The 14,156-nt window shown below is 39.6% G+C and overlaps 1 protein-coding gene across 1 annotated transcript; it reads left to right on the top strand.

Annotated features, from left to right (window-relative positions):
• Nucleotides 1–1,723: 1,723 nt before the first annotated feature.
• On the top strand, nt 1,724–13,843 carry GUCA1A (guanylate cyclase activator 1A). The gene is made up of 4 exons (XM_056845032.1): nt 1,724–1,929; nt 11,460–11,609; nt 12,738–12,828; nt 13,672–13,843. The coding sequence occupies exons 1-4, from the start codon at nt 1,732–1,734 to the stop codon at nt 13,830–13,832; spliced, it is 600 nt and encodes a 199-aa protein (XP_056701010.1). The 5' UTR covers nt 1,724–1,731; the 3' UTR covers nt 13,833–13,843.
• The last annotated feature ends 313 nt before the right edge of the window (nt 13,844–14,156 follow it).

Genomic DNA, 14,156 nt, shown 5'->3' with positions numbered 1-14,156 from the left:
TGGGCATATAAGAAATACAAACTGGTTATCATCAGCCCTCAGGACAAGTACACTTAAATTCAGTGAAGAGGTCACCACACTGATGAGAAGTATCAGAAAAGAGCAGTGGAGGTGATGAAGAATTTAAGGCATAGGTAGAAATTGTGACAAATTTTAGTCTAGAGCTGAAAGGTAACAAACGAGGGAGCAAATACTAAGAAGCAGAATCTCCATCGAGTTGGGGAGAACAGTCTCCTCCCAAAGGGATCTCTGCTGCCATGTGCATTTTGAGTGAATGGACCATGAAGGATCCAGTTTACCCTAAAGTAATGGTTGGAGAATCACAGTTCTTGTTTTGAAAAGTGGAGGCAAAAACTCTCAGGAATCTGTGAAAGAATAAAAACAGGATCTGGAGACAGTGGAACAGGCAGGATAAGGAGGAATAGTAATATTTTAACAGTTGTTTATTCCAGCAATAATACACCATTTTTATAGGTCTTCTGGTGCTTGGGAACAGAGTTGGGCATTCTAAATTCACATGCTTTGGTAACTTGGGGTTGTAACACACACAAAACACACTAGACTGTTATTACACACTTTGGTCTAAGAGGTGGACGAAAGGGACCTGCTAATAGTTTCTCTAGTCTTACCATTGCTATTGAGGATAATATGCTTTTTCTCAGTGTGAAATGCAGTCTGTCATTGGTACATTCAGTACAGGACTGCCTTATTTGCCATATGTTCTCTTCTTAACTTAAAACCTGGTATTGTTCACACACAAAAACACACAAAAATGGGTCATTTGTGGCTAAAAGCAGGATGCCTTGCCTTCAATCTGGTAGGCCCATGAGCCTTTTTGGAAATCCTTTAGCCATATTTTTTTTCTTTTGTCTTGTAATGTTTTGCTTGGCTTACTTCCTTGAGATCTGCAACTCCTGTTCTTCTGGGGCTCTCATGCAGATTGGCTTTTGGTCCCACCCTGCTTCTCTGTTCCATAATGACATTATAGCAATCAGTAGGGTTGCCAGGTCCCTCTTTGCCATCGGGGGGGGGGGGAGGTTTTGGGGGCGAAGCCTGAGGAGGGCAGGGTTTGGGGAGGGGAGGGACTTCAATGCCATAGAGTCCAGTTGCCAAAGCGGCCAGTTTCTCCAGGTGAACTGATTTCTGTCGTCTGGAGATCAGTTGTAATATCAGGAGATCTTCTGCTATTACCTGGAGGTTGGCAACCCTAGCAATCAGTAAAAACACAATAAAAGCATTTCCGCATTGTCTGTCATGTTAGGCCTTTCACATAGGCTAACAAAAGTGCAGTGGATTAGAAGCTTATGCTGTCTTCAGGTAAATCCGGCCATTTTAATCTCTTACTGGGATGATAATCTGCAAGACTCTTCCCCATTTTACCTCCTTTCTATTTTTGTTCTGAACTCTTCATGTCCCTTTTGGGATCCCATCACAGGGCTCTTCTCTCATTGGCTGGTGGAGGATTTAGTGGCTTACTTAAATGTCATGGGTGTCTTTGAAGAGACTTTTGCCATTTTAAAACTCTTCCAGGTAGTGTGAATTTTTTTCCAGGAAGGAAGCCTTTTTCATCTCCCAGGCATCCATGGTATTTAGCCGACCTTACTATTAGGAGATTTACTGTTTGGTCTGTGCTGTACGATTCACACCACACACGTTTGAAATTCAAAAAGGGACCACTCCTAGAAGACATCCACAGTTCTTAAGATACGCACCCATCTTTTTTGCTTTAAAATGGGGAACATGGATGGAAAGGCCGTGGAGGAACTGGGTGCCACTGAGTGCCACCAGTGGTACAAGAAGTTTATGACAGAGTGTCCTTCAGGTCAGCTTACCCTACATGAATTCAAACAGTTTTTTGGCTTGAAAAACCTCAGCCCATCGTCAAATAAGTACATTGAACAAATGTTTGAGACATTTGACTTTAACAAGGTGAGTATTCAATCTTCTTGCAGTCCGATAATATCTGTAGCGATGCATAAAAATAACATATATACATAATCTGCATATTTTCTATTTTGTATATGTGTAACAATAGTTTGTGAATACTGGCTACAACAATGATTAAAAGGATAGTGTTTTGCGAGCACTGAATTTTATTCTTTTCCAGCTGAGTTACAAAGCAGTTGGTCTCTTGGTCTACCTGTTTGTCTTTTTCTGTTGTAAAAGACCCTCCTTATAGTGTAAATGCAAAGGGAGTCTTATAAGAATTTGGTCATTTAAGTTTACTGTTGGCTTAGAATTATATTACAAAGAATTACCTCACTAGTCGCTAGGGTTGCCAACCTCCAGGTGGTGGCTGGAGATTTCCCAGGATTACAACAAATCTCCAGGTGACCGAGATCTGTTCACCTGGAGAAAATGGCTGCTTTGGAAGGTGGACTCTATGGGATTATACCCCACTGAAGCCCCTCCCCTCCCGAAACCCCATCTTCCTCAGGCTCCACCCCCAGAATCTCCAGGTATTTCCCAATCTGGACTTGGCAACCCTACTAGTCCCCAAGCCTCACATAGTCAGCTCTGGAAAAGTCCAATATACTGCAAAATTCCTACAAAACAACAAAAAGTGTCATTGCTTTAGTTCTTTGTTTTATCTTTTGCTTTTGTGGTCTTTCTGTATGCCATTGTTTCAAATTATTTCTATTAACTTTTTAAAAAATTCAATATGACCACAAATCACTTTCATTTGCAAAATATTAAAGCAAAACAGGAGCTTTTAAAGCCAGTCTTTTTATCTTCTCTCATATATTAAAAACCTGCGTTTATTATTTCCAAATACTGAAGGACAATGGGAAATACAAACTGTTCCCGTGTAAACAAAAAACCCCCAAAACAATAACAACAAAAACGACACATGCTTGTACTGAAATGATTATTAAACAAAGTATTGTGGTTGGTGCTCTGCGAGAACATTTTTATCATGCAACAGTCCTTGAAGTGTAAAAAGATCTACTGGCACCCTGACTTTGGTTGAGCAGGCCCACCTAGAAAGGGCACTGGGGAACCAGTGGTAAGTTTTTTTCCTGTGAGTCTGCAGTGGCTCTCAGGAGCCCTGTCTGTTCTTGAGCCCTTTTTTGTTAGAAGGTCGCCTTTTAGTTGGAATGCTGACAATCTTGCTGATTTTCCAATTTCCTGCCTGCATTCGCCCACTGAACATCACAAATAAAGACAAGATTATAACTTGGAAAGCAAAGCGGTAGTCCTGAAGCTTTCAAGACTAAAGAACCCACACAGATTATTTTGTAGGCATAAGAGCCTTGTGTCATATCCTGCTGCCGGTATAAATTGGTGTGCTGCCATCCAAGGAGCAGCGTCGGCTCTGTCCTTGTGACAGCTTTGCGCTTGAGCTCTTGACCTTCAGACATCTCCGCTTCTGCACAAAACAGATGGGCCATTGCAAAATCCTTTTGAGGACATTCGAAGGAGTTTCTGTTGTTAACACATTGCCTCTAAGAAAGGCTCTTTAATTGGAGACGAAAGGAGAGAGAATGACTAAAAAACAGAGCCATAGAAATTAATGCTAATTACAAAGATGGGGAGTAGATTTAGATTTACATGGATTTGTACTTTATATTACATCTCGTTACATAGTGATATGGTGAATTCTGTACCACATGATCCATAGGTCAACTGGGTATTGTCAATGATATTTCATGTACAGCAACTGAAGAGGGGACCAAGAGTTTGATGGCAAGGGGTCAGACTAATACCAAATTCACATTGGTTGGTAACAGTACTACCCTACACAGAGTAACACTTTCTAATATCAGTGTCTTCAATGGATTTAAAAGGGTGTAACTCTGCTTAGGATAGCATTGGAAAAGTGCTTCTTAGCTCCACTTCTACTGTTGGTGGGTGCATGTGTAAAAAAAACAACAGTTGCACAAGCAGGCTAAAATGTTGGTGTATCGGGTGTTTTAATCAATTCATGGTCATGTAGAAAGTGTGGTTTATAATCTCATTTCCTGTGATTTGCAGTGCATGCATGATTTTGACCTATTAGTATTTAGAAGAAAGGTAGAAGGAAAAATTAAGAAAGTTACTTTTAACTACTAGAGGCTATGTAAGCATTAGAGGCCATGATAGTATTTTTAGATGGTGATGGTAACACAGGTGCATACATAGTTTCCTCTGACAATCACTCTCGGAGGTGATAATGCAATAGAGATATTATTTGCCATATGTAATTAAATTATTTCTGTAGGTCCAATCTATTTAACCAATTTGTAATACTCAAGGGGCCCTGACCTGGATGGCCCAGGCTAGCCTGATCTCGTCAGACCTCAGAAGCTAAGCAGGGTCAGCCCTGGTTAGTATTTAGATGGGAGACCATCAAAGAAGTCCAGGGTTGCTATATAGAGGAAGGCACTGGCAAACCACCTCTGTTAGTCTCTTGCCTTGAAAACCCCATAAGGGGTCGCCATAAGCCGGGTGCGATGTGATGGCACTTTACACACACACACAATACTCAAGGGTGCTTTGGACTTGTGTTTCTAGAGAGTAGTCATACCTCCATACTGGATCACAAAGCAAATGTTTTTGTAACAGTAAAATTACAAGAACAATTTATGACATGGTTTGGAACTCTACTATTCAAGAAAAAGATTAACCATTCCAGTGAGTGAGCAAAACTTCTTGGACAACCCTAAAAAAGTAGTTGATTGGATCTTTGCCTTATGCTGCAAGTAAATTATGGGGGTTGATATCATAGCTTGTCAGAGATTGATGCTGACCTTCCCCTCTATGCCGTTTTCCTGATCTAAAATGTTCTTGCTGGAGAAACACGTGTTCCCATCATTATATGTATGCTTCCCCAACAGGGCAAATAGCAGCTCCCCAGGGTAATTTTGATTGGGGAAATGTTCTGAGGAGAAGGCAAAAGCTCCTTCTCCACTCCATTCTGAACTGGGGCCCCACTCACCAGGGAACCGTGGAACTCAAACTGATCCAAAGTCCTTGTGGCAGCTACAAGGAGTTAGTAATATCTGAGCTGACCCTTACTTGAGACAGTTAAGCTAGGCTACCGTTTTCATTCCTAAAGCCAATCTCAGAAACTGTAGATCTCTTTTAGGAATGGAATACATTTTCTTAAAATGGGATTATTTATTTACACATAGAGAGGAAGATCCTGTGTCCAAAATGCCCATCCTTTTTGAGCCTGTGGGCATCGTTGGAATTCTGACACAGGATGGTGGGTGCAACCACAAAAATGAACATATTGTTTAAAAATATTTTCTTGTATGCACTCCGTTTACACAGCCATGGACTGAAGACCCTTGTGTTGTGGTGGCAGCTGCTGCTGAAGCAATATGGACCCAAATCAGTTTATGTCATTCTCTTCCATTTTATTTTTACAACAATCCTGATAGATTAGGCTGAGAGTGTGTGACTTGCCCAAGATCACACAGTAAATTTTCATGGCACAGGGTTTTTTTTGAACCTGGGGCTTTTTTTCATGGGTATTTCCCATTGCTATCACCCCCCGACTACTTTGGGGCTTTGTTTTATTGCTTCCTTTATGCATGTATGTCCCAATCTTCAGAAGTCTCCTCGCTCTCCCATTGCATTTTCCCCACTTTTTCAAGATGCTGTTTTATTCCGAGTTTAAAGTCTGCCTTGATCCCAAATCAAAAGCCAATCCTGTGCATACTTGTCACTTTGGGTTTTTCTCTCCACTCCCATTCTCACTTCTCCCTCCCATGTGTCTGTCCCCCTCATCCCACCCCTCCCCTGGAAGCCATTCTAGAGTGCACTAGTGAGAGAATAATGCTGGAATACCATGAGGCTGCTTATTTGGTCAGTTTCACAGCGAGTGTCTGTCAGTTTCAGATCTAATAGTTGAGAGAACGCTGCTATATCCTAATTTAAGTATTCACAGATTTGCCCATGCTGAGAATTAAATATATTAACTACCCCCGTGCTATTGTCCTGACTTGGAAAGGCTCCCCCATAACTGTTTGTCCCACTGGGGGTGGGGGATACATAGTATGTTTCCACCAATGGGTCATATCACAGTTCCATAAGAGAATTGAAATTCCTGTCCTGATGGAGGTTTAACCCTTCACCCATACCATTTTCCTGAGTTCAAAATCCCCCTTCCTCATCTATTTGCCCTCATTTTGGAAACAACAAGCAACCTGTATTTCCCATATAGTGAGGAGAACAGCAACTCCAAGGGCCATTTGAGGTTGAGAAACAGTGTCAATGGAAAGGCACTATCTCAGGCCATAGACCCAGTCTGCTCCTTAAAATGCTTAGAAGACCTATTTGTGGATTTTTCAGTATCTCATCAAGTTAGCCCCTTAGGCATAGTCCATTTTGGCTGGCTAGCTCATTCTTGCAGGATAGAGATTTACTTGAGGTCTGATGTAGAATGGGAATTCCAGTAACCCCAAACTGAGTCCTAGCCTCTGAATAACAGCAATTAATGCATAACACCAGTTCAGTGGCCCCTTACATCCAAAGAACATACTGTGTATTCCCCCCCGCCCCCCACAGTGGGGCAAACAGTTCTGGGGAAGCCTTTCCAAGTCAGGAAAATAGCACGGGGGTAGTTAGTATACATCATTCTTACATCATTCTTACATCTAAAGAACTGGGGTTTAGACCTATTTAGTGCTGTGACATTATTGGACAACATTTATTTAAATCAAAGTATTTGGGGCTAAAAAGATTACTGTATGACACTGTGTTCGGTGTGTCTTCCAGTAAAAAAAAAAAGGGGGGGGTTATTGAATTTAGAAATGAATCCAAACTGTCTCTTTAGACAGACACAAATAATTTGTAGTGCCACTGAAGGAAGTTATTTGTACAGTTTATTGTACAGACAGTACTTTGTCACTCTGTACAATAAATGCCTGCTCTTGTTCACATCAAAGGCAACTATATGCAACACATTATATAATTCAATAGCACCCACAATTTGCTGTTGAGTTTTTTTTTTAAATCCTTTGCAAAAATATTGTTTGGCTACAACAGTTTTGTTAAATTACAAAAATAACATCATTTCTCTGATGGTATTTTCAGAGCAGAATTTTCTATAGAATTTAAATAAACAAATGTCACAAGTTAGTATACAATATTTATTGAAATTGATATTACCTTTGGTTTATTCTGGTAGTGCCAAAATCCAATATATTAAGTATTCATAATAAGTGCTGGATACTTTCCAATGACTAACATTTCTCTCTGTATATGTATTTGTTGTGCACTGAATAAACATAACAAAACTAGGGGTTCTTGGAAAGCACTCATAACTTTCCAGTTCATAATATTCATCAGGGCACTCATTAAACATTGTCACTCAAACACAGCTATTGGTGCCCAATGAATTAATTTGCACAAAATTGGTTGAGCCAGGGGCACATGTGCAGCAGTCTTAAGCATCTTTACCAGAGTAAGTCCCACTGAGTTTTATGCAACAGATCCTCTGTAAGCATGCTTAGGACTACTGCCAATATTTCATATTATAATTAAGGGTCAAACCAGACAAGACACAAGAAAATCTGTGAACAGATTCCAGCACATTTTTACTGCTAAATAGCAGCCACGAGAGGCCTTGATTTGGATTGATACTGCAATGTGAAGAGAGTTAATTCTTTCCCTCCTTGTCATTTTCTTGACCTCAAATGACCCCCAGAGCTGACATTTGCCCCACTGAGCTAAACCTACCAGTTCGTTGAATTGCCACTAATGAAGCAAACAGCCAATCAGGAAGCACATTGGAGGTTGGCAACCAAACTTGAGGGGAATCGTCCTGATTTCACAGCTCTGATCCAAATCCGGGGGGCGGGTGGAGTATCTATTTACAGATTTAAAAAGGGCTAGAGATACGTTTAAGTATCTTCAAGCACCCCATCTGGTTTGACCCTTACTGTGGACAAATTGATTCATTTGTTATCTAAGAATGCATGAGCATGATGTTGAATCACTCTGTTTTGTCTTATGCACTCATTATTAATTTAACAAATTACTAGGATTTAGGGGAGTTTGGAAACACTTATAGCAGGCTTGTAAGCAAACACCAGCAAAAAAAAAAAAAAAGGAAACTTGCCAGCTCATATCTGTATTCTCCTCTGACCATAATGGGTGGTGTTAAAAACCTTTTGGCTGCAATTTCTACTATCCTTTTACATGCTCTTATGGCCTAATGACATCAATGGTACATAAACTGTGCAATTGGGTATGAGGTCATATAATTACATAGGGTTGGAACCAAAGCATGTTTTCCACCAACAGAAGGGCTTTTTTGGTGGAAGAGGGAGGGATAATTTTTGCCAGTTCCCCCTTTCCAATGCTCATCCCTACATTACACCCAGCACTGTTCCTTAGAGTTCTTGACCACTCCCCAGCAATAGCGTTTCAGGAGGTGCCATGGGTTGCAGAGGGAGGGGGAGATAGGAAAGTTGTGCTCTTTGAACACAGCTCCACTCGTTGTACTTTGGCTCCCTCCAACCCATAATTATGCAAAAAAATACTATGGAAGTTATAAGAAGCAAGAATTAGAGGCCTGATCAGGCCATATGAATTAATCATCATGATGCCAGTTGAAATTAGCGTGGGAGCAAAGAATATTTCCCTCAATCAGAATGTTTCCGAAAGTTTCACTTGCCTTATGATTAAACTTTTGCACTCTGCTTCCACTGTTATTTGTAGTAATTTAATTATGCTCATCGTAGCATAGGGCAATTTATTACCACAGTATTTAATGAGAAAATAAATCTAACCTCCTATTCATGATGGAGGAATAGTCACCAATTTAGCCAATCAGATTGAGAGTTGTCCCTGATCTTTTAATCTTCAAGTCTAGCGAAAGTAAAAGACCCATGTAAAACAAACTTCTATTTCTGAACAGGACAATCAACATGTGGAATAAATAAGATTAAGAGTAGATACCAAAAGACACAAATATGGCTTACAAATTTAAATAGCTGAAAGTAAATCCCATTGATTTTAAAAGAATTGGTAAGCATGCTTCTGAAGAGACGTGAAATAAACTTTTGTACTTCAGTTTAGATTCTCCATGAAAGGTACCCAGGCCATGGCTGACTGCAACTGGGTTGGGATCCCATGAGCTATTTTAGGCCTTTGGTGTACCCTGTGGGATTACTGGCTTTTAAAATTGACCAGCAGACCTCATACTATATCAAAATCTGCTTACAAAAAGCTCCTGATATTTCAAATGTGGTTTGCTTTGTGGCATAAAGGGCTCTGGTTTAGGCAACATGTCAAACATGCAGAATAGTTTTTGACTCTGACCCTGATTAATAAATCAACATACAGGAAATCCAGACTGGTAATTAGGTTCAATTTATTTAAAACCTAATCTGGCTTTTGTGCCTATAGAATAAAGCAGATTAGTTATTTTGATCCTTAGGGGGAAAGGTTAAGTCGATGTGGGAGGATATTTTAGAGGAATCCAGATTTGTGGGCCTGAGTTTTTAATAGTTCAGTGATCTTGAGACAGGCATGGCACTGGACCCAACTGGCTTTTCTGCTGCTGAAAAAGGGAGGCAGGGTCCCTTCTAACCAACCTCAAAAGCTGTACTAGGGATCATGGGACCTGCAACATGAACAAAAGCCATGTGAGATGGAGGGTGGGGTGAGTCATTAAGACTGAGTGAAAAAGCTATCTGGATCCAACCCATGATTTGAGCAGGATGTTCCAAAATCTATAAATAGGTGGAAATAGATTTGAGGTGTACAATGCATGCAAGAGAGCCAGCGTGGTGTACTGGTTAAGGTGTCGGACTAAGACCAGGGAAATCCAGGTTCAAATCCCCATTCACACCATCAAAGCTTGCTGGGTGACCTTGGGCCAGTCACATACTCTCAGCCCTGATCCTGGCTAGCATTTGGATGGGAGACCTCCAAGGAATACCAGAGGCCTGACGCAAAGGCAGGCAATGGAAAACCACCTCGAACGTCTCTTGCCTTGAAAACCTTATGGGGTCACCATAAATCAGCTTTGACTTGACAGCAAAAACAAAACAAAACAAAAATTCTACTCCATTTGCATAGCAGTCACATAAATGGCCAAAATAAGCTCGTGTCTGGATCCATCTGTATGGGACTGTTTTGCTTTGGGCCTGGGATTGCTTCAAAGGATTTTAATTGGCACTGGATGGAATTGAGCTCAAGCACAAGAAATCTGGGGGCCTCTTTTTTTTTTAATTCATCATTGTTGAAAAAATTATACTTCTATTCAAAAGCCAGATGAGGTCTTAACAAAGTTGAACCTAATTACCAGCCTGGGTTTCCAAAATATTGATTTTTTTTCATCAGGGTCAGAGCCAAAGAAAAACTATTCTGCATATTCAAGGGATGAAAGGCATTTTTCTAGGATCCTCTTGTCTCCAGGTTAAGAGGCAGTAAGGGAGGCTCCTAGAGAATGAGTTCATATGAACATCTGAGACAGTAGAATTACTGTAGCGTTATATATATTTTTTCTCTATGGTGATGAGTACTGAGAATGTTCTGAAATATCTCCTTCCATACATTGCAAAGGAACTCTGAGATGGAGTACGCCAAAATCCTTTCACTCGTTTCTGATACATCAGTCAGAAAATGGTCATTATGTCAAAATTGTTATTCCATGGTGGTTTCACCATCTTAGCCCTTTGCATGAATCCACTGCAGAAAGTTGATGTGTATGATTTGAATGGGTTGCCAACTCCAGGTTCAGAAATACCTGAGATTTGAGGGTGGAGCCTAGGAGAGTGGGGTTTAGGGAGGGGTGGGACCTTGGTAGGGTATAATATTATGCAATCCACCTTCCAAAGTAGCAGTTTTCTCCAAGAGAAGTGGAATAAACGTTTGAAATAAACAATAGCTAAATAAGTGGTGTGTTTAATTCCGGGAGATCTCCATCTCCCACCTGGAGATTGGTAACCCTATTTGAAAGACCTGCCTTCAGTTATTTTTTCCTAACCTCTTGTGTAACTATGGACAGATTAATACCCTCCTAGCCTTACATCAGGGCTTGATAATATTCTTGTCTTAGAAATATTGAGATATTCCATTATAATGGGAGTTATGCATGTAGCACTGGATCCAACAACGTTCTTATAAGTGAGGATTCTTACTTCAGTACAAGGAGTGTTGTTTTAACAAAGGAGTCTTGCACCAATGGAGAAAGCTTTCTGTGGAGAAAATCTGCTTCCTCTATGATAAGACTCTTCACTTAGCAGAAGGAATCTGTATGAATTCAATAATGAAACACAAGTTATAGATATGTGGAGGATGGGAGCTGTGACTTTTTAATACACAGATTATTTCAGGAGGATGAATTTTCACAAGTGCAGTTGGCATTTATGATTCCCACTGAATATTTTACAATAATATATATTGTCTGCCCCAAATACTGAAGACGTCCATGTAGCAATTCCAAGATCCATGGTACCAAAAACATCAACACAATCATAACTCATACATCTAATCTGTTGCTTCTTGTATTTCAATAGGATGGTTATATTGATTTTATGGAGTATGTGGCAGCTCTAAGCCTGGTCTTGAAGGGGAAAGTGGAACAGAAGCTAAGGTGGTACTTCAAACTCTATGATGTGGATGGAAATGGCTGTATTGACAGAGATGAGTTACTAAACATAATCAAAGTAAGTTATTCTCCTTTCCTCAATAAATTATAATTACAGTAGATTACTGATAGCATTCAGTAGATATACAACTGCCTTGATTGCTTTTGTAAATGATATCATATATTTTATTCTCTCATGCTGTGCCATATATGCTCAATACAGGATCAAATGTAGATTTTGACCATACAGTCAATGCAACATAGCTTTTACACCTAAATTATAAATTTACACAACCTATGTAATGAAATTTACACAAACCTATGTAAAACGTATACGAAAACCCTTGAAACTGGAAAGCCTTTCATGATGGCCAGTGCTGAATAAATTCTTTCAGTTTATTGATACCATGACTTTCTTGCCTCAGCTGGTCGTTTCTGTGTAACAGCACATTATGGCCATGGGTTGGGCAAAATATAAGAACTGCTCTTGGTAAGTGCCCATTTTACATCAGCAGATGGTACTACTGTGATGAAATGTAGCTAGTGTTGTGATATGACTGTATATTTACACTGGGTTTAATTCAGTGATATTCGTCTGCTATGTAAGAAATCCTTCCATTGGACAAAGAAATCCTAGGAGATTCTTCACTTAAAACATTTTGCATAGGATATTATTCTAGTGTACTGTTATACATTGACAATTGGTAGCATATCAATGGGTGTAACTATAATCAGAGAAGAGTTCATAACATCAGTCCTAGTCAAAACACAAATTTTATCCACTCCTATCTGAAGTCTGCTGTGCAGGTCTTTAGTGGAAAGTGGGCCTTAGCATTACCATCCATCTAAGATAAGAGTTTGTACAGTGATCTGCCATCTACCACTCCACCAAGAAATAATAGTCATTGACTGACTAATTAGAAATTATAACATTGAAGAGTCAGGTGAATCCATAATTAAAAAGATCTAGAAGAAGATTTCATCAGTTATTGTGATGGCACCTTATGTACTGCATGTAATGTATTCTGCCACAATTTTTAAATTTCAAAGGCAGAAAGGAGTTTATAATTCACACTGGGAAATGTACGACATCACATGAAAATGTGCTTATTTAAGGTTGAAAAAAATGTTACTTATCTATTGTTTTCAAATAAGCAAATCTGAATCTTGGGCTCAATAGTTGTTTTCTATCTCAAATTTCCTATAGGCAATTCGCACTATTAATCCATGTCAAGAAATAATGTCAGCTGAAGATTTCACAAACATGGTGTTTGATAAAATTGATATCAATGGTGACGGTAAGAATCTCTTTATGCATTTTGTGGTGCTTTATTAAATTAGCAAAGACAAGTATATTGGATGGAACCTACCAGTAGATCATCACAGGTGTCCTGTGTGAAGATTGTGAATTGACATGAATGTTTTTAAGGGAAATGCAGCACAAGTAGGGTACAGGATGTTAAGGTAATTAGCTTGTGGTGCAGGTCAGTAAAAAGACTGGTGGATTTAAAAGCAGTGGCAAGGGCTTGAGGTCTAGAAATTGTTGAGCAATTTAACACATTTATTTTGCTTGACTGGGAAATTGATCAGGATTTATATATTAAAGAGATTTCAGATGGCAGACAGCTTTGCAATTTAATATTTATGAATCTATTATTTTTTATCCCCTTCAAAGGGCTCAGTGTATTTTGTCCTCCCATCTTCCATTTTATCCACATGAGAACCCAATGAGGTAGGAGAGAGAGAGAGAGAGACAGAGAGAGAGAGAGAATGTAACTGGCTTAACGTCACCCATGGAGTTGAGGCTGTTCACTAAACTGTGCTGGATCTCAGTGAATGTAAAGAAATGTAAAGTATGGTTCAAAGGATGGTAGAAGATGGATTAAAATTAGAAATCATAAGGATCCCTAAATGTTAGGCTGGTTAACTATTCTATATAAGGAACCGGGGGATGGTGGTTCTTTTTTCTTTACAAGTGAAACCAAAGTGCGCACATATTCAAAAAACGATTAAAGGCAGAAATGGTAACAATGCAGAAATACTTGGGATGGATTTCTATGCCTGCATTACTCAGGAGATCAAATCCCATTCATTACTTCAGGCTGCATGTGAAATGGACCCTTTTGTTTCTGTTTCTGTAGGCGAGCTGTCTCTGGAGGAGTTCATGGAGGGTGTCCAGAAAGATGAGCTTCTACTTGATATCCTCACCCGTAGTCTGGACCTGACACACATTGTGCGAATGATCAAGCATGGAGGAAAAAACCCTGAAGAAGAAGGGGGGTCAGCACAGGCCGCGGAATAGATGGGAAAAGACTGGGGGAGGTTTTTTTTTTTTTAATATATTTTTTTTTTAAAGAAAAGAAAAAAGAGAAAAAATATCTAAATAAATGTAACATTGTATAAAGAAAAATGCAGGTACACAAATGGGACAGCAGTCCAGGGGACTCTGTTTTATAACATCACCTTAAACTGTACAAGCTTTAAGTGTTTCTGTGTAAGCAGAGACATCAAAGTCTGTTTTCAACACATGCAATTGTAATTACTAACACTTAAAAATCTTCATAGTTGCATAAGGAATAGAGGCAACTGCTGGTGCTGGAGAGAAGTGTTAAAGTGTAAAAGGAAG

Source organism: Euleptes europaea, chromosome 2, assembly GCF_029931775.1.
Source record: "Euleptes europaea isolate rEulEur1 chromosome 2, rEulEur1.hap1, whole genome shotgun sequence".
Taxonomy (NCBI): domain Eukaryota; kingdom Metazoa; phylum Chordata; class Lepidosauria; order Squamata; family Sphaerodactylidae; genus Euleptes; species Euleptes europaea.
Note: the sequence above shows the minus strand (reverse complement) of the source record. Positions and strands in the feature narration are given on the sequence as shown.

What these genes read in the sequence shown, in the direction of transcription:
- GUCA1A (XM_056845032.1), top strand. Translation starts at nt 1,732, where the DNA reads ATGGGGAACATGGATGGAAAGGCCGTGGAGGAACTGGGTGCCACTGAG. An exon ending in AGACATTTGACTTTAACAAG is followed by an intron (nt 1,930 to 11,459) that starts GTGAGTATTCAA and finishes GTATTTCAATAG; the next exon opens with GATGGTTATATTGATTTTAT. An exon ending in AATTGATATCAATGGTGACG is followed by an intron (nt 12,829 to 13,671) that starts GTAAGAATCTCT and finishes CTGTTTCTGTAG; the next exon opens with GCGAGCTGTCTCTGGAGGAG.